This window comes from Acipenser ruthenus, chromosome 14 (genome assembly GCF_902713425.1).
Source record: "Acipenser ruthenus chromosome 14, fAciRut3.2 maternal haplotype, whole genome shotgun sequence".
Taxonomy (NCBI): Eukaryota; Metazoa; Chordata; class Actinopteri; order Acipenseriformes; family Acipenseridae; genus Acipenser; species Acipenser ruthenus.
The window spans coordinates 8,685,908-8,709,261 of NC_081202.1; the positions used below are offsets into that span (position 1 = coordinate 8,685,908).

Here is a 23,354-nt window from a genome sequence, read left to right on the forward strand (position 1 = left end):
ATTTTTGACGTGGGTAAAAACAGGATAGCATATATCTTACAGTTTAAATTAGTTTATGGAGATATACAAGTCCGGGGAAGAGATTTATCTTCACCATATCTGGTTCACGACAGGAAAACAGCAATAGGACAGATACTTGGATGCGAGTGCCATGCTTGCTGACAAAACTGGAACTACATTTCCCAACAACCGCTCTGCTTAACTCCGTTCCACGGTGTGTTTATGTCACGTGCATCCGCTTCTTATCCAATGGGATCGCTCGCTGCGGGAAGCCTAGCTCTAAGTTACAGCTGCACCAACGAGGAGAAGTAGAGAGAAAAGTTTTGAACGGGTAATGTGAGCTGTACTGTAAATTGTTGTTTAAGAAGATTTTGTACAACGTATAATCAAGAGGAATGCGCAATTGAACACGCAGGATTACATAACACTACGAAGAGTTTGACGGATACGTTTTTCTTCGGACCAAGGCAGCTTTTTGGATTTAGTTAGGGTTTTATAAAAGAAAGAGATTGGGACTCAAAGGAGATCTTAAGTGGCTGCCAAAAATGTCTGCTGCAAGGCAGTGGCTAAACGCTGCACGGCTTTCCATCATGCTGGTACTGTTTTCAGGATTGGAGCTAACCCTAGGAATTTATGAAAAATCTCGGTCATCTGCGTCTCCTTGTTCATGTATCGGAGACCTACTCGACTGTAGTAGAAGGAGATTGGATAAAGTACCTGCAAATCTCCCCATATGGATAGTACAGTTGTAAGTATACCGTAACTCTTACACTAACTTAAGTACTGATTTCTATGGGACCAGCTTTTCTATGGGGTTGGTATATATATGTCACATAATGTAACCTTGTACAATACTAACATTACAAAAAATAATTGCATTTACATCGATATAATAATATTAATAATAATAATGATAATCGTCATTTTTGTAGTATTGTGTGGGGGAAGAAATCTTTCCGCACTAGAAAAAATGTACCTTTTAATATAGATAGGACTAGAGTTGCATATTTTGATGGCATTCACAATTTACTCTGGGCCTTAGCCTGGATGAGTAACACACGTTGCGGTGACTACTACCCATCATTTCCTACACATTATATACGATGTAATTAAATGTATGAATTTTATTAAGTACAGAACATTGAAGTGTTTCACGAAACGAGCCAGGAATGTGTTTTTTCTTTTAATAACACTATTTTCAATAAAAACAATTCACAGACAACACTAAATAAATTTACTCAAATTTGTCAGAGTACAGTAAATTGACTGTACTGTGACAAATTCGATTTCTTTATAATATTAAAGTAGGCTTTTTGTTTTCTTTTTATAAAAAGTCTTTAATGTGCAGGATATTGCCTAGTTAAGGTTGTTAAAGTTGGTTCGAAATAAGCATTGCATATCCAAAATCACCATTTAAAAATAAAAGGGGACGTTGTTTGTGATTTTGTTTAAGTGTATGTTTGATAAGCGTGTGCGTTTAAACAGAAGTTGATGTGAAAATAGTTTCATAAAGAAAACTATTACCACTCTCAAACTTTGAACAGTGTTTGACTAGGAATATTAACGTTGAAAAAAAAGCCAAAAAAGCTAACTTACAGGGTTTTGTCCCACACACTTTGGGATAATGTGTTGTAATTAATAATAATGCATTTTTAAGTCGCTCAACGTAAACTAATTCGAGTGAGGTATCTTGACATTTTTACAAAATGCATTACTTTTAAGTTAGTTATGTGCAAAATATATTGATACAGTTTGATCGTGTTACCCCCCCCCCCCCCCCCCCCAGCTTTCAATTAGCTGTGGCTAATTTCTGTTCAAATGCCTCTACTGCCAGGGGGTCATGCTACCTTATTCATGAAATGTGAATGGCTGTATTGACAACATGTGGGGCTTAACATTTGAATGACTGTAGGGTGCCTGGCCTCTATAAATGACCATAATGAAGATTTAAGAACAGAACCGTAACCATTTAGTTTTGTATTGCTAAGAACAAAGAGAATATTCTGAATTCTTCATTACGCTAGCTTGTCGTGTTATATTACTTTTGTGAAACCAGTTTCTGCACGTAGGCCTGAGAAGGAGCCATTGATTCATAGAGAGGTACCCTGCCGTTTCTTCGCTACAGATAGACACATTTGAAACGAAAACAAAGTAGACGTTGAAGAATAGCTTCACGAAGAAAAACAAAACTGATTTTAAGTTTTACTGTTTATCTTAGACATGCATTCCACTTTTGTTTAAATTGGTTTAAAGCCATCTGTGAACAGGGTCCAGGTGTATAAATAAGAATGCATCTGTTGTTGCCAATATACTGCTAGATTCATGTGAGCGCCTGACCACCTGGTTATTGAATAACTTAAATATAAATTAAAGAATACAGTAACAACTTTAATTTGTCTGCTGTAGTTTGTGATATTAGCTGTTATACAGTCGTGTATGTGTGATGTGGTTGTTAAAATAAGTATCCTTTTGTAATTGGAAGTATGTTTTCTTAAGAGTACCATCAGACTTGCTGGAATTGATTGTTTATTTTTGTGAAGTTGAGGTCTGGGAGGGCAATTGCTGCTGAAAATACAGGCCCTTCATCAATGGTATTGTAAACAACAGTGTGCAATGAAGTGACTTCACCAAATGCCTGAGTTTAAACTTTGTTTTGTTAGAAATCCATTAATTCTAGTAAAGGAAAAATACACTGTTGAAAGTGTCTTAAACAAATAAAAACACATGTGTAAGTACTGTGGTGAAATCTTTTTTTTGTTTGTTTTGTAATTTGGCAGAGCTGTGTTTCACAAGTTTGGCAGTTGATTTAGGATTGTTCAGCTATTATCAAAACATTTTAAGGTACAGTATTAAATGTTAAGTAGTGTGGTTGGGCAAGTATACAATTTGAGACCTATTAAAGTGATACTTTAGAAGAATTCTACCAGTAAGTAACTTGTAGTACCTTGTACTTCAGTTTTACCTTTGGTGGAACAAAATGCAACATAGTCAATACATCTTCCATCTTTAATACAGCCAGCAGAACACACATGGCCCCATTACCACAGCTGCTATTCTGAATTTTCCACACTAAAACTTTGCTCTAAAACATTCTTATTTATGACTCACTCTTGAGCATGTCTTAAACTGTTAACAGCTCAGCCTTGTGTTTTCCAACTCTCTCCATTTCTGCTGAATTTGCAGCTGTAAAGGCCCCGATGGGATTGATTAAAAAGCTGTTGGATTTGCATTTAGCATTTTAAAAAGAGAGAGAGAACTTGATGGGATTCAGATTTCCAATTACAAGAAGGGGGGAAAAAAAAACACCCATCACTTGACTGCATCATAACAGATTCAATTTGCAATTCTAGAAATGTTTGCTAGTTAAACCAGCTAATTTTGTTCTTGCCATTGCAAGTCCACATTGGGTTATTACATGATGGCTGCATTGTTTTGCAAGCACTGGGCTGTTTCCTCCCTCTTTTCTTCACACTTCACAAAAGGCAGATGTTTCTGAAAAGAGTGAAACACAAAAGGCCATTTTAGCAATTTGCATGTTAATTTGTAAACAGCCCCACAGTGGGAACAAAAACACATTATAATCTATAATTATTTAATAAAGTAAAAATATATGAATTGGATGCAGGAACAAGTTAGGGAATTATTAAACTTAATAACAAAATGCAGTTTCACTTTGTAAAAGTAAAGAATGCACAAAGCAGGTAACTTTTTTTTTTAACTACAGTACTGAATTCTTTAAGTTGCTTAATCAGTTAGTTGCTAGTCATGGAAATTGAATTTGCATGTAAGCCATACAGCAGGCTTATTATTTTTAAGGATACTAATCTAACTAACAAAATGCTTCTACTGTATGTAGTAGCTGACATTTGAAAGTTATTAAAAGAAAACCTGGGTCATCATAAATTTACTTAAAACAGGGAAACTGATACTTTTTTTATTCAGTATGTATGAATGTTGCCTGAGTACACCAAAGAAGAAAAAAAAAAAACCTTATCATTTTCATTCTAATCTAGATATATTTAAGTTACATACTTTTGCAGATAACACGATGGAGAGTGTTGAAGGAGCAGGGAGTGCTTGAAACCTGTATTGTATCTTGTTGATCTTTGATTTATCGCTTGTATGAAGTCATTTCAGTTGTTTTGTGTTGTCTTTTGTGTCGTGGTGTGTGAATGAGAACTATGCTAAAACAAAAGGAAAAGGTCTGAGAGTTTGTAAATAAAATGTAAGTTGTTTTGCTCAAGGTTTCCATGATAAACTCCAGATGGATGCAGGCTGAACTGTGAGTGAAAGTGCCTGGCTCCAGTGCGTTTGTCATGCACGCAGTGGCTCTAATTGGAGGGGTTTTATAGTTTGAGGCCTTTGCCAGCATTTGCGCATGTTACAACTCCCAACCAAACATACCAGCTCATGTCTGCCTGTGTCTGCTGGTCTGTTTGGCAACATGTTTCAAATAAGGTAGTTTCAAGGTTTTAGGTTGTATCTCAAGTTAAGAAGAATCTAGGCTTTGACATACATTAATCCATTAAAAACTGCAATAAATAAATAAATAAATAAAAACAACCTTTGTCTCATTTTGAACTGTGTACAGCCCTTTTCTGAACTATGACATTTATTTTCTTTCCCTTTCTGTTGAGTAAGTGTAGGCAGCAAACTATTAAACTTTTTTTTTTTTATTTCTTTATAAATGTTGGAATAAGGCATACTTTTACAGATTGGTTGAATATAAATACAGTAAGTACATGTTTTTGGTTTTTTTTGCAGGGATTTAAGCAACAACAAACTAAAATCTGTTGAAGCAAACACATTCCAAAAGCTTCACAGCCTTCGTGAACTGTAAGTTGTTGTTTTTTGTTATCTTCAAATTATTTAACAGTTTTTTTTTCTTAATACCATGTAACATTCATATCATGTTTTCCTTGTGTGAATAATTATTTTCTTTTTTTTCTCCAGAAAATTGAATAATAATGAATTGGATTCCATACCAGATTTGGGGCCATTATCTGCTAACATTACACTCCTTTCTGTGTAAGTAAAATTGATCTGTCCTTATTTTATGGCAAACCCTCTTTAACAATTCAAGTTTTATTTTTTTGGATCTGGTGCTGCAATTCAATATATTGAATTGCTTTTAGCATTGACAAGGAAGCATTACTATGTGATTTGGGGATTTATTTTAAAATGTGTCTTTTTGAATAAAGGAAAACAGAGTTTAGCTTAAATGTGCTTGTTGTCATGAGTTGGTAGGTAATTCTGATTTCACCAAGAAATGCCTGAATGAGAAAGCAGCTGTTTGTTTTTTTTGTTAATGAATTAACACCTACATTGCCATTACATGTTGTATGCAATATGATTTCTGTATGTGTGTGTATATATCTCATTTATATGTACAGTAATGTGATTACTGGTGCTGCTTTGAATGAAAGCACTTCAGTACTTTTATTAGTATGAGTAGCATTGCTATTCATTGTCAATGATGGCAATATAAGTACATTAGTATTGTATATAAATTATCTCAGTTATGATAGAAAGTTGTTAGAACCATTTCATTCTCTTTTTGTCTTGTTTGGGGTTTCTGTCCCAATCATATTTCTTTACATCTTCTTTGAGTAAGTCTATGGCATCTAATCTTGTAAAGGAATCTAATGTTTATATGCCAAATAACAAATCCTCCATTTAAGTGCTGGCAGTGCACTAGTGGAGTATGCGTGTGTGGTATTTCCTATTGGGAAAAAGAACAGAGTTTTTAAAAGCCATCATATGACTTTCTTCTGCTGTGGCGACTTTAATGAAAACCAGGATTGCTTTTACATTTGGAAACTTAAAGATTATCAAGTACTTAAAGTGCATGCAAAACAGATAAGATGGACTTTGTTGGTTGAGGTCTATTATCTCATTTTTATTATTATTTGTATTACCGGTAGGAACTAAAAAAATAAAAATGAAATCAAAACAATCTTAAAACCAACAGCTTTTCTATAGACCAGGATTACCCAGTCATCCCACAATGCAACCTTTGTTGCCTGCATAAAATAAATAGAAAAGCCAAAGAGTTAAAACCATAAATTCCTGGGAAATTGTTCAATTAATGAAAATGATCACGACTCAATTGCTCACATCTGGTAATTTATTGGGGTTTGTTTTTCCTTTGGGCCTGGGTCAGCTAAGTCAGCTGGAGCAGCCACTCTGTCTGCGCAGCTATTTAAATAAGAACTGAGTGACATTCAATACCTATGGTGTTTTATTTTTTGTTGTTGTTGTTGCCAGAAATCTCAAAGCACGAGAAGGAAAACCTTAGTCAGTACTAAAATTATAAGGGGCATTTTTTTAAGCTTCATTGTTACTGCAGTCTTATTAATTATATGTAGAACATTCCTTACAGCAGCAGAAAAGTATTTAGTGTTTTATTTACTTAAAAGTAGCTAATAGTTTTCAACGGTGCGTTTACTTCTTTCATGGGTTTAGAACATTCTGCTCTCCAGTTCCCTTCATTTTGGCTGTTGCAGTTTGTGGGCGTTTTTAAAACTCTGTGCTCCGTGTTGGCTGTTGCAGTTCATAAACTGTTGAATGTCTGATTATACTTATTATGGCTGATGCTTTTGATAAACTGCTTCCAAATGTCACTGACTAAGAGCTAATGGTTCCTTTGCAAACATTGCGCATGTACAGAGTTCCTTTCACATGGAGTATATTTTTGTTCTTAATGGTTTACATGTAGTTTAGAAACTCCAGATTCTCTCTCCATTGTCGTGAGAATGTGTTTAATATATAAGTATTTTTATTTTTGCATGTAAACCAAGCCAATGTAGGAGGACTGCTGTAACACTATACTACTCCATTGACATGATTGATTTTGGACATGCACTTTTAAGTGTGCAAACACATGTAGGCCCATTTCAGAAGAGATCATGTTAAGTGCAAAAAAGCAGTAAGTGAGGTGTTGAGTGCTAGATACAGCATTTGGTGATGGTAGCTCTTTGTTTATTGATCAGCCATGTGTAAAATGAGACAGTGACTAATCATACAGGTGGTGGAAGTAATGGTGACCCAAGTCACTAGAAAACATTCTTTCGAATGATTGCTTGCTAGAATAATAAACGATTGCATTCCTTTTAGTATTAGTTGGCTTTTGCATAGTTTTCCCTCAGTATGTTCTATCTTTTGACTACAAAATTCAGAATGTTATATTTGCTTAAGTGTTTCAAATTGAATGAAACCAAGGCATTTTGATCTAAGCAATTTCTGACACATTTTACAGTTGGCCAAAACAGTCCCAGTGTTGGTTATTTCTTTCTAATCCTTAAAAATACTGGGTTATCGCAGCAGTGTAGTTGATGGCTTGCTAGTCCAACTCTGAAATATTGAGTAATCGTACATAATAACCTCATTTGCTAGAAAATTAGTTGGACAAATTTGAAAGCTCTCCAGTTAAATGTACAATACTGTGCTTGTTAGTCTAGGACTGCCCTGGAGGATTGCAGATTAAAAGATAGCAAATGAAACCCGTTTACTGTACAGTGCACTCTTGTTGTTACTGAAGCTGACTGACTGAGAGTCTGTGAATTGAAGGTAAAAATACACGTTGCAGGATAGCTTTTTCACACCAGTTGACCTTTTTAAATATTGTATAATTACAATCAGTATTGCTACATTTCAGTTAGCTTAATTAAAGTGCAGTAGATGTCATTGGCAGTTCCATTGTGGCATTATTGAACTGCTGTGCATTTCATTTACAGTAAGTGTGAAACTCTGTGGGTTTAATAGCTCTGTTCACAGCAGTCTATCAAGCTGCCTGTTTGTAAAGAGTGAGATGTATCTGGTTCCTTTGCTTACTCTGAAGTTGTCATTTTGATTTATTTTGGGCAGTCTCTTACTGTGCACATCAAACTGTAAGTATAGTAAGGCATTGGTACTGAACCTGTTGACCCATTTGGCTCTTCAAGACAGCATTGTTCACTGTAAATGTGTGAAATGTCCTTCTCGGATGTCATACGCCTGCATATAAAACACTCGGAACTGCATTCAGGATAGTGCTTCAAGTAGATCTCAAGTTAGATACATTAGAAGTAGAGACTTCTGCCTTCACTGATTTGCCCTTGAGGCATGCAAACTGTAAGGGAATCTGCAATCCCTCAGTAAAGTGCCCCCTGGCCCCCCTGTGACTGGCTAGTTATTTGTAGTAACAGATTTCTTTTTTTTTTTACTCAGAATTCTGAGGCATCATTTTCCGATTCTGAAATAGATGAGGTGCTAGTTTGTCCGTGTTGCTTACAAACACCTATTTTAATCAGGTGTTTTTGTACCCGGAAAGGGGAGTGGGCATACAGGCAGGCATTGCACAAAAAGCCACTGAAGCCCCATATCCTGTTGCCACATGACAGCTGAAAAGCCCTGGGTTGAATCTTGTGTGAAAGGTACGAGGCTGTTAAGTGTTGACAGTTGCTTTTTATTCTCAAGCAGCCTGGAGCCTTCTAGGTTTAGGTTTCCTGCACAGAACTAGAAATTCAGGTTTTAGTATTCCCACTGAGGACTGCTATGGTTTTTAGTACAGGGGACATGTAAAATGAAACCATGGCGGTGTGCAGTTTCTTTGTCTATCCACAGTAACCTAGCACCCTTTCAAAGACTGCTGCAAATCCGTACACAAAAGACAAACTTGTAACTTTTTATTGGTCATTTATTACAACATGGGAAACTGCTTACTTTTACATTATGTAGCCTATGAGATAGTTTAGGTAAGAAAGGGCCTGGGTAAAAGACCATCTCCATTGTCATGTAATCCATACTAAATACAGTATAATTTGTTGTTTACTGGTAATGGATAACTGCAAAGAATTAAACTATGGTTATTTTAATGTTAATTTAAAAAAACAATAATTTAAAAAAACAAAAATCCTCAAAATGCAGTGGAATTATAATAAGGTTTTAGGAAAATTCGGTTGTACAGTCAGGATACTGGAACAACCACTCATGTCCAAGTACTTAGCTGTATAAGGGATTTCTGTTCTATGCAGCAGTCCTTATACAAAGAGTGCACTGTGCAAGTTATGTTTATAACCAAGCAGTTTTCACACTGCAATTTAGGAGGCGTGCAGTTCAGGAAATTGCTGTCTTCTGCTGTGGTATGCTTTCACTAAGGGAATGTTATTCATTACTAAAGTAATTACCAGTTTTAATACCTTATTCGTAATTACCTTATAAACAAAATAACACAGTATAAACCAGCCTGTAACGTATAGCTTTAATTAGAGAAAACACCACTCGGTTGACACCTGAAAATAAATAATTGGTTTTCATCTACCACAAATATGTATTTAGATGAGGATGTCAAAGTTAGTATTTGGGTATTGTATGTTACTGTAGTTTATAATAGTGTGTATATATATATATATATATATATATCTATATATACAGCTCTGGAAAAAATTAAGAGACCACTGCAAAATTATCAGTTTCTCTGGTTTTACTATTTATAGGTATGTGTTTGGGTAAAATGAACATTTTTGTTTTATTCTATAAACTACTGACATTTCTCCCAAATTCCAAATAAAAATATTGTCATTTAGAGCATTTATTTGCAGAAAATGACAACTGGTCAAAATAACAAAAAAGATGCAGTGTTGTCAGACCTTGAATAATGCAAAGAAAATAAGTTCATATTCATTTTTAAACAACACAATACTAATGTTTTAACTTAGGAAGAGTTCAGAAATCAATATTTGGTGGAATAACCCTGATTTTCAAGCACAGCTTTCATGCGTCTTGGCATGCTCTCCACCAGTCTTTCACATTGATGTTGGGTGAATTTATGCCACTCCTGGCGCAAAAATTCAAGCAGCTCGGCTTTGTTTGATGGCTTGTGACCATCCATCTTCCTCTTGATCACATTCCAGAGGTGTTCAATGGGGTTCAGGTCTGGAGATTGGGCTGGCCATGACAGGGTCTTGATCTGGTGGTCCTCCATCCACACCTTGATTGACCTGGCTGTGTGGCATGGAGCATTGTCCTGCTGGAAAAACCAATTCTCGGAGTTGGGGAACATTGTCAGAGCAGAAGGAAGCAAGTTTTCTTCCAGGACAACCTTGTACTTGGCTTGATTCATGCGTCCTTCACAAAGACAAATCTTCCCGATTCCAGCCTTGCTGAAGCACCCCCAGATGAGTCCAATTTTCAGCTTTGCCCAACACCTGGTCGTCTAATGGTTAGACGGAGACCTGGAGAGGCCTACAAGCCACAGTGTCTCGCACCCACTGTGAAATGTGGTGGAGGATCGGTGATGATCTGGGGGTGCTTCAGCAAGGCTGGAATCGGGCAGATTTGTCTTTGTGAAGGACGCATGAATCAAGCCAAGTACAAGGTTGTCCTGGAAGAAAACTTGCTTCCTTCTGCTCTGACAATGTTCCCCAACTCTGAGGATTGGTTTTTCCAGCAGGACAATGCTCCATGCCACACAGCCAGGTCAATCAAGGTGTGGATGGAGGACCACCAGATCAAGACCCTGTCATGGCCAGCCCAATCTCCAGACCTGAACCCCATTGAAAACCTCTGGAATGTGATCAAGAGGAAGATGGATGGTCACAAGCCATCAAACAAAGCCGAGCTGCTTGAATTTTTGCGCCAGGAGTGGCATAAAGTCACCCAACATCAATGTGAAAGACTGGTGGAGAGCATGCCAAGACGCATGAAAGCTGTGCTTGAAAATCAGGGTTATTCCACTAAATATTGATTTCTGAACTCTTCCTAAGTTAAAACATTAGTATTGTGTTGTTTAAAAATGAATATGAACTTATTTTCTTTGCATTATTCAAGGTCTGACAACACTGCATCTTTTTTGTTATTTTGACCAGTTGTCATTTTCTGCAAATAAATGCTCTAAATGACAATATTTTTATTTGGAATTTGGGAGAAATGTCAGTAGTTTATAGAATAAAACAAAAATGTTCATTTTACCCAAACACATACCTATAAATAGTAAAACCAGAGAAACTGATAATTTTGCAGTGGTCTCTTAATTTTTTACAGAGCTGTAATATATATATATATATATATATAGCAGAAGCACACATTATATTTTAGCGTTATAATGTTCTACGACTTCTATTGCAGATCAAATAACAAAATCGGAGAGTTGATCCCAGAACAGCTGAATCGTTTTCAGTCCTTGGAAACATTGGACATAAGCAATAATAATATTGTGGAGTTGAAAGCCACATCATTCACTCAGTTGCAGCTAAAATATTTGTAAGTATTTCTGTTAGATGCTTTTTTTTTATACGTCCGATTGTTTCCTATTTTCATCCAGATCGCAAAATGTTGACATGTCAAACTATTTTTGTTTCAGGTATATTAACAACAATAAGATTGCCTCACTGGAACCCGGTTGCTTTGACAGTTTGTCAAGTTCTCTACAGATTCTGAAATTGAACCGAAATAGAATTTCATCAATTCCTCCCAAGATTTTTAAGCTCTCCCAACTGCAACACTTGTAAGTTTTGTTTATTTAAATATAAGAAAAGATTTATTTTTTGGACCATTTGTTTTGTTTTTGTCTTGTTTTCTAAAATAATATATTGTTTTACTTTTCTCAGGGAACTAAACAGAAACCGCATTAAGAAGGTTGATGGTCTTTCCTTCCATGGATTAAGCTCTCTGAAGTCTCTTAAAATTCAGAGAAATGGCATCAGTAAACTCATGGACGGAGCTTTCTGGGGATTGAGCAGTATGGAAGTTTTGTAAGTACAAGATTTTATTATTATTGCATGAAGTGCTTCATCAGTAGAGTGTACTCGGTAGTAAATTCAAGAATGTAATCTTGAGCACTGTTAGCACGTATCTCTAATCTTGTTTTGTCCCTTCTACAAATTTACAGGCAACTGGACTATAACAATTTGACGGAAGTCAGTAAAGGATGGCTGTACGGCCTGTTGATGTTACAGCAGCTCCACCTCAGCCAGAATGCCATCAGCAGGATTGAACCTGATGCCTGGGAGTTTTGCCAGAAACTCAGTGAGCTGTGAGTTGCTTTTATTCTCTTGCAGCTTGAGTGTAGAGTTCATGCCAAAACATGAGCCCCTTACTAGTGATCTGTGAGTTTTTTTCATAACAAAGTTTCCAAGGTGACAACTGGGTGACAGCAACAGCTTTTTGTGTGAAAGATTCATATTTTTGTTGTGAAAAGTTGAGGCCAACCATGACTTTTTAAAAAAAATTTTAAGGCAGTGCTTTTTTTTTGTTTATACAAGCCACATAAAAGGATACAGTATGTCCGAACTGTAATTTGCATAGCGTGAAAAAAAAATGCATGCAAAGCATTTATGTGTATCTACCAACTTTCCATTTGCAGAGCTTCTGAGAAAATATGCCTACACAGGACTGATTTGCTGGTACTACTGTTTTACAGATACGAGTAAAACAAACTGTGCATTTGTTTCAGCGAGGGTGGGTTGGTAGAAATGTGCAACCTTGAGGAAAATACAGCACTTTTACAATTGCATTGATCACATGTATCTGGATTGCATAAAACAAAGCCACTTATTTGTATCCGTGGCTTGTTTGCACCAGGACAGGAAGTAAGAAACCAATCCTTGATATTTCACTGGGAAGATAATTTGTTGATCAGAGAGGTTTTTTTTTTGTCTGAAGTATGGTTGGCCCAACATAATAAGCTAGGGTGATCTTTTCTTCCCCCATGATTCCACATTGAATTGCTCCATTGCTCTGTTCACAGCGATCTCACCTCAAACCAGTTAACACGGTTAGATGAGTCCAGCTTTGTGGGTCTCAGTCTGCTTGGCGAACTCCACATTGGAAATAACAAAGTGAGCTTCATTGCTGATGGCGCCTTCCGGGGTCTCTCCAGCTTATATACACTGTAAGTCTTGTAATTACCTTAATATAAACTATATTAATTGTGCATCCTTACTTGTGTTGTAGCTTTCTGTTTTCTATCAAATAATTTGTTTCATGGCTTATATTTACGACATGTTTCAATTATTCTCCAAGACGATGTAAGATTAAAAAATAAAATGTATGCCAGGCAGTTTTTTTTTTGTTTGCTAAATAAAGATGAATAAAGTTACAGAAAACACTGTATGACATAAACTAGGGAATGTAGTTATTCCAGTGTTGTTTGAAAACTCTTTAGTTGGTAAATGGAAGCATGCCTTGATTTGTTCTCCAGAGGTCAGTTTAGGGCAGGTGTGTAGTCAAGGGCTGGTGATGATTACCAAGGTCCAGGTCATTCAGGTTTAGCCAAGCATGTGGAAAAGGAAACTAATAGTTAAAGAAGAATAAAAAGGGTAGTTGAGCCCATTGATGGATTGAAATTCAAGTCAAAGCAATTATTTGCAAGCTTTTATTTCGCCGCCTTGAGGATTTGTTTGCTCACTGCCTGAGCTCTTTAGATCTTAATTAGAAGTGGATCATATTTAGAAGATGTGTGTTCATCTAGTTTATTTTTAAATAGATTCTTTGTTCTTTTTTTTTAAAAAAAATAATGATTTGTGATAACCACCTATGCCTTATAAAATACAAACTACGTGTTTATGTGTGACCTGAAAAACAACTCTTAACTTTTTATAGCCAGCAGAACCAGCAGGAGACAGTGCCTTCAGTTATGCAGTTGGGGCCCACATAAACCAAAGGGAGCTTTAAATCTTTTAAGTTGGTTCTTGTACTTCAAAATAAGCTTAAACTAAGGCATTTTTTGTCAGGTTCTCTTAAAAAGAATGTGTATATTAATAAGTACTGTTATATTTCAGTGACTTGAAAAACAATGAAATCTCTTGGACCATTGAAGACATGAATGGAGCTTTTTCTGCTTTGGACAAACTAAGAAAACTGTAAGTTTGTATATTTTACCCACTCCAACACAAATCCCCAAAAAGTGACTAGGGGATGTTTTGTAGAATGAGAAAGTGTTGTTCACTCTTTTCTCTGATGAAGATGAAGGGAGTTGGGGTGAGGTTATGGGTCACTTTGTATCAGGCTAGGAGAGTATGGTGCCAAGAAGTAGCCTTTGATCAAGAAACACAACTTCCAATGAATGTGATTAGTGATGTAAAGCTGTAGGTTCCCTATCCACTGAGTGGTCTTTGATGGAAGTAAAGGAATTATATCTGTCTCTAAACTATTACTTCTATAAAAATCCATAATTTCCTTAGACACTTCAGTAAACCACAGAGGTATATATTTAATGCACCGGATTGTTATGCTTGCCAGTGTATAGTATATGAACTATAAAACGAACCTAGTTGTGCTCCACTGTGTACAGTAGGCCCTTTTGTGTTCCTTGGAAAGTTGAACTGCATCTTTTGGCTGGAAAGCCAGTTGGACAACCAAAAATATCTATTTGGTAGCCAAAGTTTGTAACCCACAATCTATTGAGATTTTTTCAGTTCTGTGAGAGAAAAGCGGTTTTATGGCACACGCTCATTATGCATGCTGCTTGTGTTCTTCAGGGTTCTCCAGGGAAACCGTATCAGATCTATCACTAAAAAGGCATTCTCAGGACTGGATGTGCTTGAGCACCTGTAAGTATCCAAACTTTTTTTCTTTTTTTCAATTTTGGGTAGTTTTTAGAAGTGTTTAAACCAGTAAAATCCGAATTTGTCGAATGTAATACTACAGTAAACTAAACCAGCTGTTTGGAATCAGACTGTCTCCTTTCTTCTTTCTGTTCTATAAATGAGCTCAGACAAGCAACCAAGCAGTCTGTTACAGTCAGACTTTCCATCCTGGTGGAATTCGGATCGATCACTGTATGTGGGTGTAGGCAAGAACGTTGCAGTTCTGAGCCAGGAACACATGATTTGAATTAGTTATTCACAGTCATGCTGGATTTTAAAAGAGCTAAAGCTAGGAACTGCTTGATTAACCGACTGTGGTGCAGCCGAGATTTAATTGCCCCTCGGCACAGATTGTTCGGCTTTGATTGTTGAACTCATTGCAGACCTTTTAGCTTTCCAGCTATTTTAAATTAACCAAAGGTGTAAGGAGGCCCGGTTGAAAAGTTACAGCTTCACGGATGTGTGCAAGTTCAACATTATTATTATTATTTTTTTTTTCTCAAGTGACCTGAACAACAATGCTATAATGTCCATTCAAGGAAACGCCTTTTCACAAATGAAAAAACTTAAGGAATTGTAAGTATTGTTTTTACAAACCTTAATAATGTCTCTTTCATAAGCCGCCTATTGTTTTGTGTTGTTTTGTTCAGCTTTTTTTTCCTTTTAATTTATTTTACATGGATAAAACCAATTTGTCCTGCCACTGCAATGTCCCACATTCCAATAGAATTTCACTTGCATTCAAAACCTTGGTTATGACTAGGGCTGTACGGGTTTAAACGTTTAAACGGTAAACGTGGATTAAAAATATTTTCATTTAAAATTTGTATTATACGTTTAAATGCAACTTAACAGTAAAATATTTTATCAAATTATTTTTTCATATTTTCCGCAAAGATATGTTTCCCTTTCTATGGTTTTCCCCTTTAAGGAAACCTGACCTGTTCTTCCACGTGATCACTCTAAATACGTCTTGCATAATTTAAGGGCAGACCAGCTTCCTGCGTTGTTGTGTATCTCCATCACATTGCCTTTTTTCAGGTCTTATAGGGCTCTATGGAATCAGTGTTAACGAGAGCACGGAAGGAATCACAGAATCAAAAGAATATTAACACAGAATTAAGTGCTGTAGGAAAAAAAATGCATTTGGCAGGAGAGCATTAAGCTTGAGATTTAAATATTTGAAGGGAAAATATGAAACTAATGGTCAGTACAGACAGTGGTGTAACTTTGGTTTCAAAAGTGGGTGAATGATTGGCGGGGGGACGGTTTCTGTAGCTGGGTTAGAAAAGAGGCGGGGTATTCTGTAAGGGATAAACAACAAGAATTAATTCACTGTTCAAGTGCGTTAAATAAATGCAATCATGGAAAATAAATAGAAACCTTTTTAAGGACTTAAACAATTAGACAACGTTGCAGACTATTTTTAACATCTGTAGTACATCACAAAAAGTACTCCTCACAGTCACTTTGAACAATACGATCCCAATGTTCACACAGAGAAGATTTATGGTAGTGAAACCATGGGCATAGCAGTAATATAGAATTGATCAAGTTCAAAAATAAAAGTTATGAAACATGCCTATCTATTTGCTTTGGCGCGCCCCACACTGCACTAAAAAAATAAATAAAATACAACCCGTTTTTAAAGTTAACAATACTATTTTTCAATACAATTAGATAAAACAATACTTAATCCAGTGAAGACGAACGCAAACCAAATGGAAAAAGTAGAAGCCTGTAGTTTACGGTTTTGTGTTGTTCACCTTGCCTGCGGTGTGCATAAGTTCATTTAAATTAACCTAATTACATTTTTTTTTAAACTGTAAAAACGGAAATCAGAAAAAATAAATAAAATTGGAATCGGAACAAAATAACACGAATTCCATAGGGCCCTAGTCTTAGAACTGTACATTATTTCAGTAAAGTGAATAGCCTGTGTAATTAAGACACCTCACGGCTCCATTCACGCCACAGTAAAACACTGTAACACATCGGAAAAGAAAAACACATAGCTACTATTTTATTTATTTATTTATTTATTTATTTATTTATTTATTTATTTATTAAAAGAACGGCAAATAAGACGTCTCTTACAACGTGCTTACACCTTTTTATTTGTCCATATTTTATTGTGTGTGTTCAATAGGACATCTGCAATTACAGAACAGCTTTTAATTATTTAAGCGAGCTGAACCGAGAAGCTGTGAAAGAGAGAGTTGCTGGGAAATGAAGTCTTTATTTTTTCACGTGAATGTGCAAGCGCCATTGTGAAGGGGAGGGACGCTGGGAACTAGTATTTTATCAGACAACGGCTTTGTTTTTTAATGAAAAAAAAAATAAAGGTTTTTGTTTCTGGACATGTTTTGTTTCCTGCCAACAATATACAAGTGAATGAAACTAAAAATGTAGTCTCGTCACTGTGTTTTAAGTTTAAATAGAGTTATTTTTTAAATGTTTTTTCGATGTTGGATGCACACACTTTTTATGGAACTTCTGGAGAAATGGTACGTTGTAAAATTGACAATGAATGTTTTTTTATGCTATTAAAATAGATTACATTGTAGTGCTAATTTACAGTCCTCCTTTATGCTTTTATGTTTACCATTGTTTGTCTTCAAGTGGATCTATATGGTACGCGCTTTGAATAACAAACCAAGGTTAAAATATTGGAAGTAAAATATATAAATATGAAATGAGTGAAACATTAAATTTATGGCCGTTTCAACGGTAAACGACCAGATTAACAATGGGTTTAAACGTGTAGTCAATTAAACGTAGATTTACAGCCCTTGTTATTACACCTTTTCCCAGCACTAAATAAAATAGTACTTCTGGTCGTCTACATATTTTGAACTGAAATAGTTTTTCGCTTTTACTATGTGAATGTAACTTTTACATGGCCCAGGGTTTTTGTGTATTTCTGTTGCAGTGTCATCTTAACTGTATGTGATCTAAATTGTATAATTTATTTCACCAGGCACTTGAACACGTCCAGTCTACTATGTGATTGCCAGCTGAAGTGGCTCCTTCAGTGGGTGGCAGATAACCAGTTTCAGCCCTTCATTAATGCCAGCTGTGCCCATCCCCAGCTGTTAAAAGGAAAAAGTATATTTGTTGTTAACCAAGAAGACTTTGTGTGTGGTGAGTGTGTTTTCTTTTTTTGTGTTGTTGTTGTTGTTCATTCATCTTCATCTTTAGCTACATCAGTTGTCGTTGATGTTTGATTCTTAATATATCGTACAAGTTTTATATTAAAAAAAAGTTATTTTAAGTGCATGACCTTACCAATAGCAAATCATTATTTTATACCATTTCCCTTGCTGCACATTAAGTGTTACGCAATGTTGTTTTTTTTTTTTTCAGATGATTTTCCCAAACCCCAGATTACAGTGCAACCTGAAACCCAGTCAGCAATAAAGGGTTACAATGTGAGTTTTGTCTGCTCTGCTGCAAGTAGCAGTGACTCCCCGATGACCTTTGCATGGAAGAAGGACAACGAGGCTCTGAATGATGCTGAAATAGAGAATTATGCCCATCTCCGAGCACAAGGAGGAGAAGTTATGGAGTACACTACAATTCTTCGGCTACGAGATGTTGATTTTAGCAGCGAAGGCAAATACCAGTGTGTAATCTCCAATCACTTTGGGTCGTCCTATTCCACTAAAGCCAAGCTCACTGTAAACAGTAAGTGCCGTTTGTGTTTATTTTCACATTTAACAATGGACAATGCCTGAAACCAAGGAAGTTCCTAGATATGCAAACATGTTCTTGTTTGACCCATTTGTTTTGTTTTTTCACTATATTAACATCTATAGAAGATTTTGAAGTTTGCATATGTATTTATTTAGTTTTTTTAAATTATAATTGTACTAGTATCTTTATGAGCAAGCTGTAAATGAAAAGCTTTGTGCGTCTCTGCTGTTTATCAAAGCTAAATGCAGGGCTTGCAGAGACACAGACTGAGTCTGTGTGAGCTTAGCAATGTTCATTTTCATAATTTAACTTGAATATTTTTTTTAAATTCCAGTGCTTCCATCATTTACAAAAATGCCCATGGATCTGACCATCAGGGCAGGAGCAATGGCCCGCTTGGAGTGTGCAGCAGTTGGACACCCTACTCCTCAAATAGCCTGGCAGAAAGACGGTGGCACAGACTTCCCTGCTGCACGGGAGAGACGCATGCATGTGATGCCTGAAGACGACGTTTTCTTTATTGTCGATGTCAAAACTGAGGACATAGGAGTATACAGTTGTACTGCTCAAAACAGTGCTGGGACGATATCTGCAAATGCCACCCTAACTGTGCTGGGTAAGAACTTAAATGCTTAAAGTCGGTGTATTGCAAGAATTGTGCATTAAAGATTAACTGTGTATTTATATCTGATTTTTATAGATTTAAACATTGTTTTTTCAGATGCCAATTCAGGCTTATAGTGATACACATTTTAGCTCAGAAAAAAAATAACTCTTTTCTCTGTTTCTCTTAGAAACACCTTCTTTCATGCGTCCTCTGATCGATCGAACCGTTGCAAAAGGGGAAACAGCCGTACTGCAGTGTATTGCTGGTGGGAGCCCTCACCCAAAATTGAACTGGACAAAAGATGACAGCCCATTGGTTGTAACTGAAAGACACTTTTTTGCAGCAGGAAACCAACTACTTATAATTGTAGATACAAATGTGGAAGATGCTGGAAAGTACACCTGCGAAATGTCCAATACGCTGGGAACGGAAAGAGGCAACATCCAACTGAATGTGGTCCCCAGTCCAAACTGTGACTCCACTCAAACCGTTGGCCAGACATTAGAGGAGGATGGCTGGACTACAGTTGGCATAGTGATCATTGCTGTTGTTTGCTGTGTGGTGGGAACATCACTTGTCTGGGTGGTCATCATATACCACACAAGGAGACGCAATGAGGACTGCAGTGTAACAAATACAGGTGTGTAAACTTTGCACTGTGGGCACTGACTCACTTACTTAAATACGACAGAGTTTATTGCACTGTTCTTGTCAGGGGACACATTTGTTTTGTAACAAAGATAAAGCAGTGGAACGTTTTTTTTTTATTATTGTTGGCTGTTAAAATAACACTGAAAATGTTGTTCTTGAAATGTAATATTATTGTATAGCTTTTACTATTAACATGCTTTAGCATGTAAATTAGCAAGCGTATGCATTTGTCTTCATTCGTTCATTTTCTAAACAATTGCTGGTTCTGATTTAAATTTTTCTGGTCATAGATGAGACAAACTTGCCGGCAGACATCCCCAGCTACTTGTCATCCCAAGGAACATTGGCTGACAGACAAGATGGCTACGTTCCTTCAGAAAATGACAGTCACCACCAGTTTATGGCATCCTCAATTACTGGATATTATTTACAACAAAGAGATCTCAATGGTAAGACTTAACAAGACCAAAGCATGGGTGTTTTGGATCATATTTTGCTATCAAATACACATTTCTGCCTGAATGACCACCTGACAAGGGTTCATTGTGGAATCAAACTTATCTTGCTGTTTTATTCAAGATATGAATGAAGACAAATGCGTACCCGTCATTTCATTATTTGCAGTACATATTAAAATATTATCACACCACCACATCCTAAGCCTCATCATTTGTATATTTTAACTGACAGGTATGTGCCTAGATACTGGGAGTGAAATGGATATGGAGGCTGTCATGGATCCACTGTTGTGTCACTACCAAGGGACAATAGGATCCATGTGTACAAGAGGAAATATGTATGGTACTGAACCATCTGATGGAGCATGTTTTAATGGTAAATACTTCTTCTTTGAGTTATGAATAGGGCTTCTAGTTTTCAGGTTTTATTTTTGATCACGTGATGTCCCTTTAAACATATTTTGAGCCGATTCGCTTTCTTAATCAAACTTTATTCATTTCCACTGCGTTAGTTTCTAGTAGTGTGTCGCTAATGTAAACAATCTGGTATTCAGTTAAGGCTTAACAACTATTAATTAAGATTTAAAGGGAGGGAGAGAGATGGAAAATAAAAACCGAAAACTAGAAGCCCTACTTATGAAACACATTGGCAGTTGTTACTATGATATACTTTTACTTACTAGAACTGAAGTCATTGTATTTTATCTTGCTCTTAATTGTATTAATACTTGTACTGTGATTCTTGAAATGTATTTGTTTACGACTGTAAGTCGCCCTGGATAAGGGCGTCTGCTAAGAAATAATAATTAATAATAATAATAATACTAGCATCAAGTTTAACCTGCTCTTCATGCTTTAATTAATGAATTATGTATCCATCATTAACTGAATGCATTTTTTGGGTGTGTATCACACAACGTGTGTTTACAAGGTGTTCTTTATGGGCAAGACAAAGGAGATATATTTGGGGGGGGGGGGGGGAGGCTAGTAAGTTATGGATATATTAGTTTCCATGTTTTATTTGTATTTACCTTTTCCTTTTTTTTTTTTTTATAGGTTGTACCCCTGACCAGAGACCGGTTTGCATTGAGCCTTATGAAGGAAACATTAAGTGTTGTAAATCTAAGGCATACTATCCTTGCACACACCCTCTGGAGGATCCCTTTGACCCAGCTGCTGCCAGCATGCTAATGCAGTTGCCAAATGGGTGCCTCCACAGCTCAGTTCACACACAGAACGAAGGATCCTCAGTTGACGGTGACATTACAGACTTCAATAGAAATCGAGAGAGAATGCCACCCAACACCTTCATGGGTAGGTGGAATGGAAATACAGCATTGTACCTTTTTTAAAGTTACCGAAATGCATGACTTTAATTCATCCCTCAAAAGATGTAAAATTGCTGTGTATCTCAGTCTCAGATTTCTTTTTTTTTTTTTTTTTTTTAAGGAACATTTGGAAAGTCTTTATGGAGGCCACAGCAAGAGTTTTATTCCGGTTACAGCCCTTCTGCTCCTTACAACCCAATGACACTACATGAAAATCCTTATGCTACAGTGGACACAGACTCGGAGCCTGAGGAGGAGAATGTTTTAGACTGTGCTGACTCTACAAATGGACAGAGCATGGGCATCTATGAACAGCCTTTTGATAACTATCGGACTGACACTTTTAAACCATACAGAATAAGTACATAGTGGAATATGTATGAACTTTTTATGAAGAAGAAAAAACTACCTCAATTGAACTGTGCTCAAGCAATTTGAACGAATGATTTGCAATCATTTGGTGGGAATGTATAACAAATTATGAACTATGAAAAAGAGGATCCTAAAACATGGAATAACTTCCTTTAAGAGGAGTGTTTATTGTCATTGTTAATTTTATGCATTTTATACAAATTTATATAATTTTTGTAAATGAATAGTGTAAATAGGACCGTAAGTATTTCCCTTATTTTTGTAATGTGAGATAAAAAAAAAAAAAAGATAATTACTACATGATGTTTATGAAACAATTTATCATCAAGCTTCTGATAAAATTAGGCAGCTTTTGCACATAAATATTCACAATAAAACATCTTTCCTTGTGCTGCTATAAACATTTAAAAATGAGAACGCTGTGACTTTGATTTATTTGACTTGCCATACTGTTTTAGGTTAATACATGAAAGTTTTGCTGAAAGCAACCTCTAGGAATAGATTGAAAAAGACTGAGTCAAACCCCTAGTGTCTGGACAGAGAATTGACAAGAATACAAAAGGACATGTTTGCTCATTTGGGTTGGTTTTCTACCCGTTGAAAGTAGCATCATCACCGTTTTCATATAGGCATATTTGAACATTTTGAACATAATGACATTAAAGCAGACTTCTTGTTTCCTATATAGACTATAGCTGATACCAATAAACTACTAGTTCTTTAAAAAAAAAAAAACTAATTACAATGCAAGTTCATTCTGTCTTGTATATGCCAATGATGAACTGCTGTATCTGTTTTAATATTATATATCCCTCCCCCTGTCTGCTACGGTGTGATTCATTTGCGATTTTAAATTAAGAGCTGGGAAATTGGAATTTAAATTGAGTGTGGAGAAATTTGGGGACAAGGGGATCTTAGGAGAAACTACATTCCAAGAGGAACCAAGGTATTTGGGATAATCTTTAAAAAACAGGATAGTAAACTGGAGAAGGATGCTGAAAAACATGTAAGTGAAATTAAGGGTGGGTATTGATCAGAAGTTAGCCCTTCAAAATGGTCATTGTTTATAGTTCAGTGGCCAAGAGTTGCGTCGCACAGTGAAGAACTTATCTGAAGCAGCAGAGAGGAGCAGCAACTGGCTGTGGTTGAGACGGAAAGATTCTGGCTGGGGACAGGTAAGTAAGCTGGGCTGAGTTGAGTGGGGGACGGAGGGGGGTGATGCTGGGACGCCAGAATCACCGTCGAGCCCTCTTGAGGTGTCGTGGGCTAGTCGACGAAACACTGAGGATGGAAGGTGCCCACTTGAAAACCCCAGAGATGTACCCTACTTAGCTCAATCCAGACGGTTGTCATGCTGATGCGCTGGGGAGGCCGCACTTTGGTTGATCCCCGGAGCCAGCATCGCAGCCGTTGTGTGTGCTGATGCGCCAGGGAGGCAAAATAAGCTGATCCCTGGAGCCAGCATTACACTTCAGCCATTAACACCAGACAGAAGGATATCTACATCATCATATGGAAGGAAACGTAAATGGATGGAGACGCATATGGATCACATTAGTTTACTGTAAAGCTACGTCTTAGTTGGTGCTTATCTTGGCGAGAGCCGAGTTCAAATCAGCATGAATTTTTAACATCTACTCTCGTGTAATGGAAATCATGAAGATCTGGATACGTC

The 23,354-nt window shown here is 36.6% G+C and overlaps 1 protein-coding gene across 2 annotated transcripts; it reads left to right on the forward strand.

Annotated features, from left to right (window-relative positions):
- The first annotated feature begins 256 nt into the window (after positions 1-256).
- LOC117419373 (leucine-rich repeats and immunoglobulin-like domains protein 3) lies at positions 257-22,414 on the forward strand. Of its 2 annotated transcripts, XM_034032072.3 has the most exons (19): positions 260-748; positions 4,765-4,836; positions 4,954-5,028; positions 11,107-11,241; positions 11,342-11,485; positions 11,589-11,732; positions 11,870-12,013; positions 12,728-12,871; positions 13,761-13,841; positions 14,460-14,531; positions 15,072-15,143; positions 17,548-17,711; positions 17,934-18,254; positions 18,598-18,879; positions 19,058-19,510; positions 19,812-19,970; positions 20,212-20,355; positions 21,036-21,293; positions 21,429-22,414. In XM_034032072.3, exons 1-19 carry the CDS (start codon positions 546-548, stop codon positions 21,674-21,676), a joined length of 3,315 nt encoding a protein of 1,104 aa, XP_033887963.2. In that variant the 5' UTR covers positions 260-545; the 3' UTR covers positions 21,677-22,414. The 2 variants fall into 2 exon arrangements, with proteins under 2 accessions (XP_058841722.1, XP_033887963.2); XM_058985739.1 differs by lacking the exon at positions 19,812-19,970 and having other exon boundaries at positions 257-748.
- The last annotated feature ends 940 nt before the right edge of the window (positions 22,415-23,354 follow it).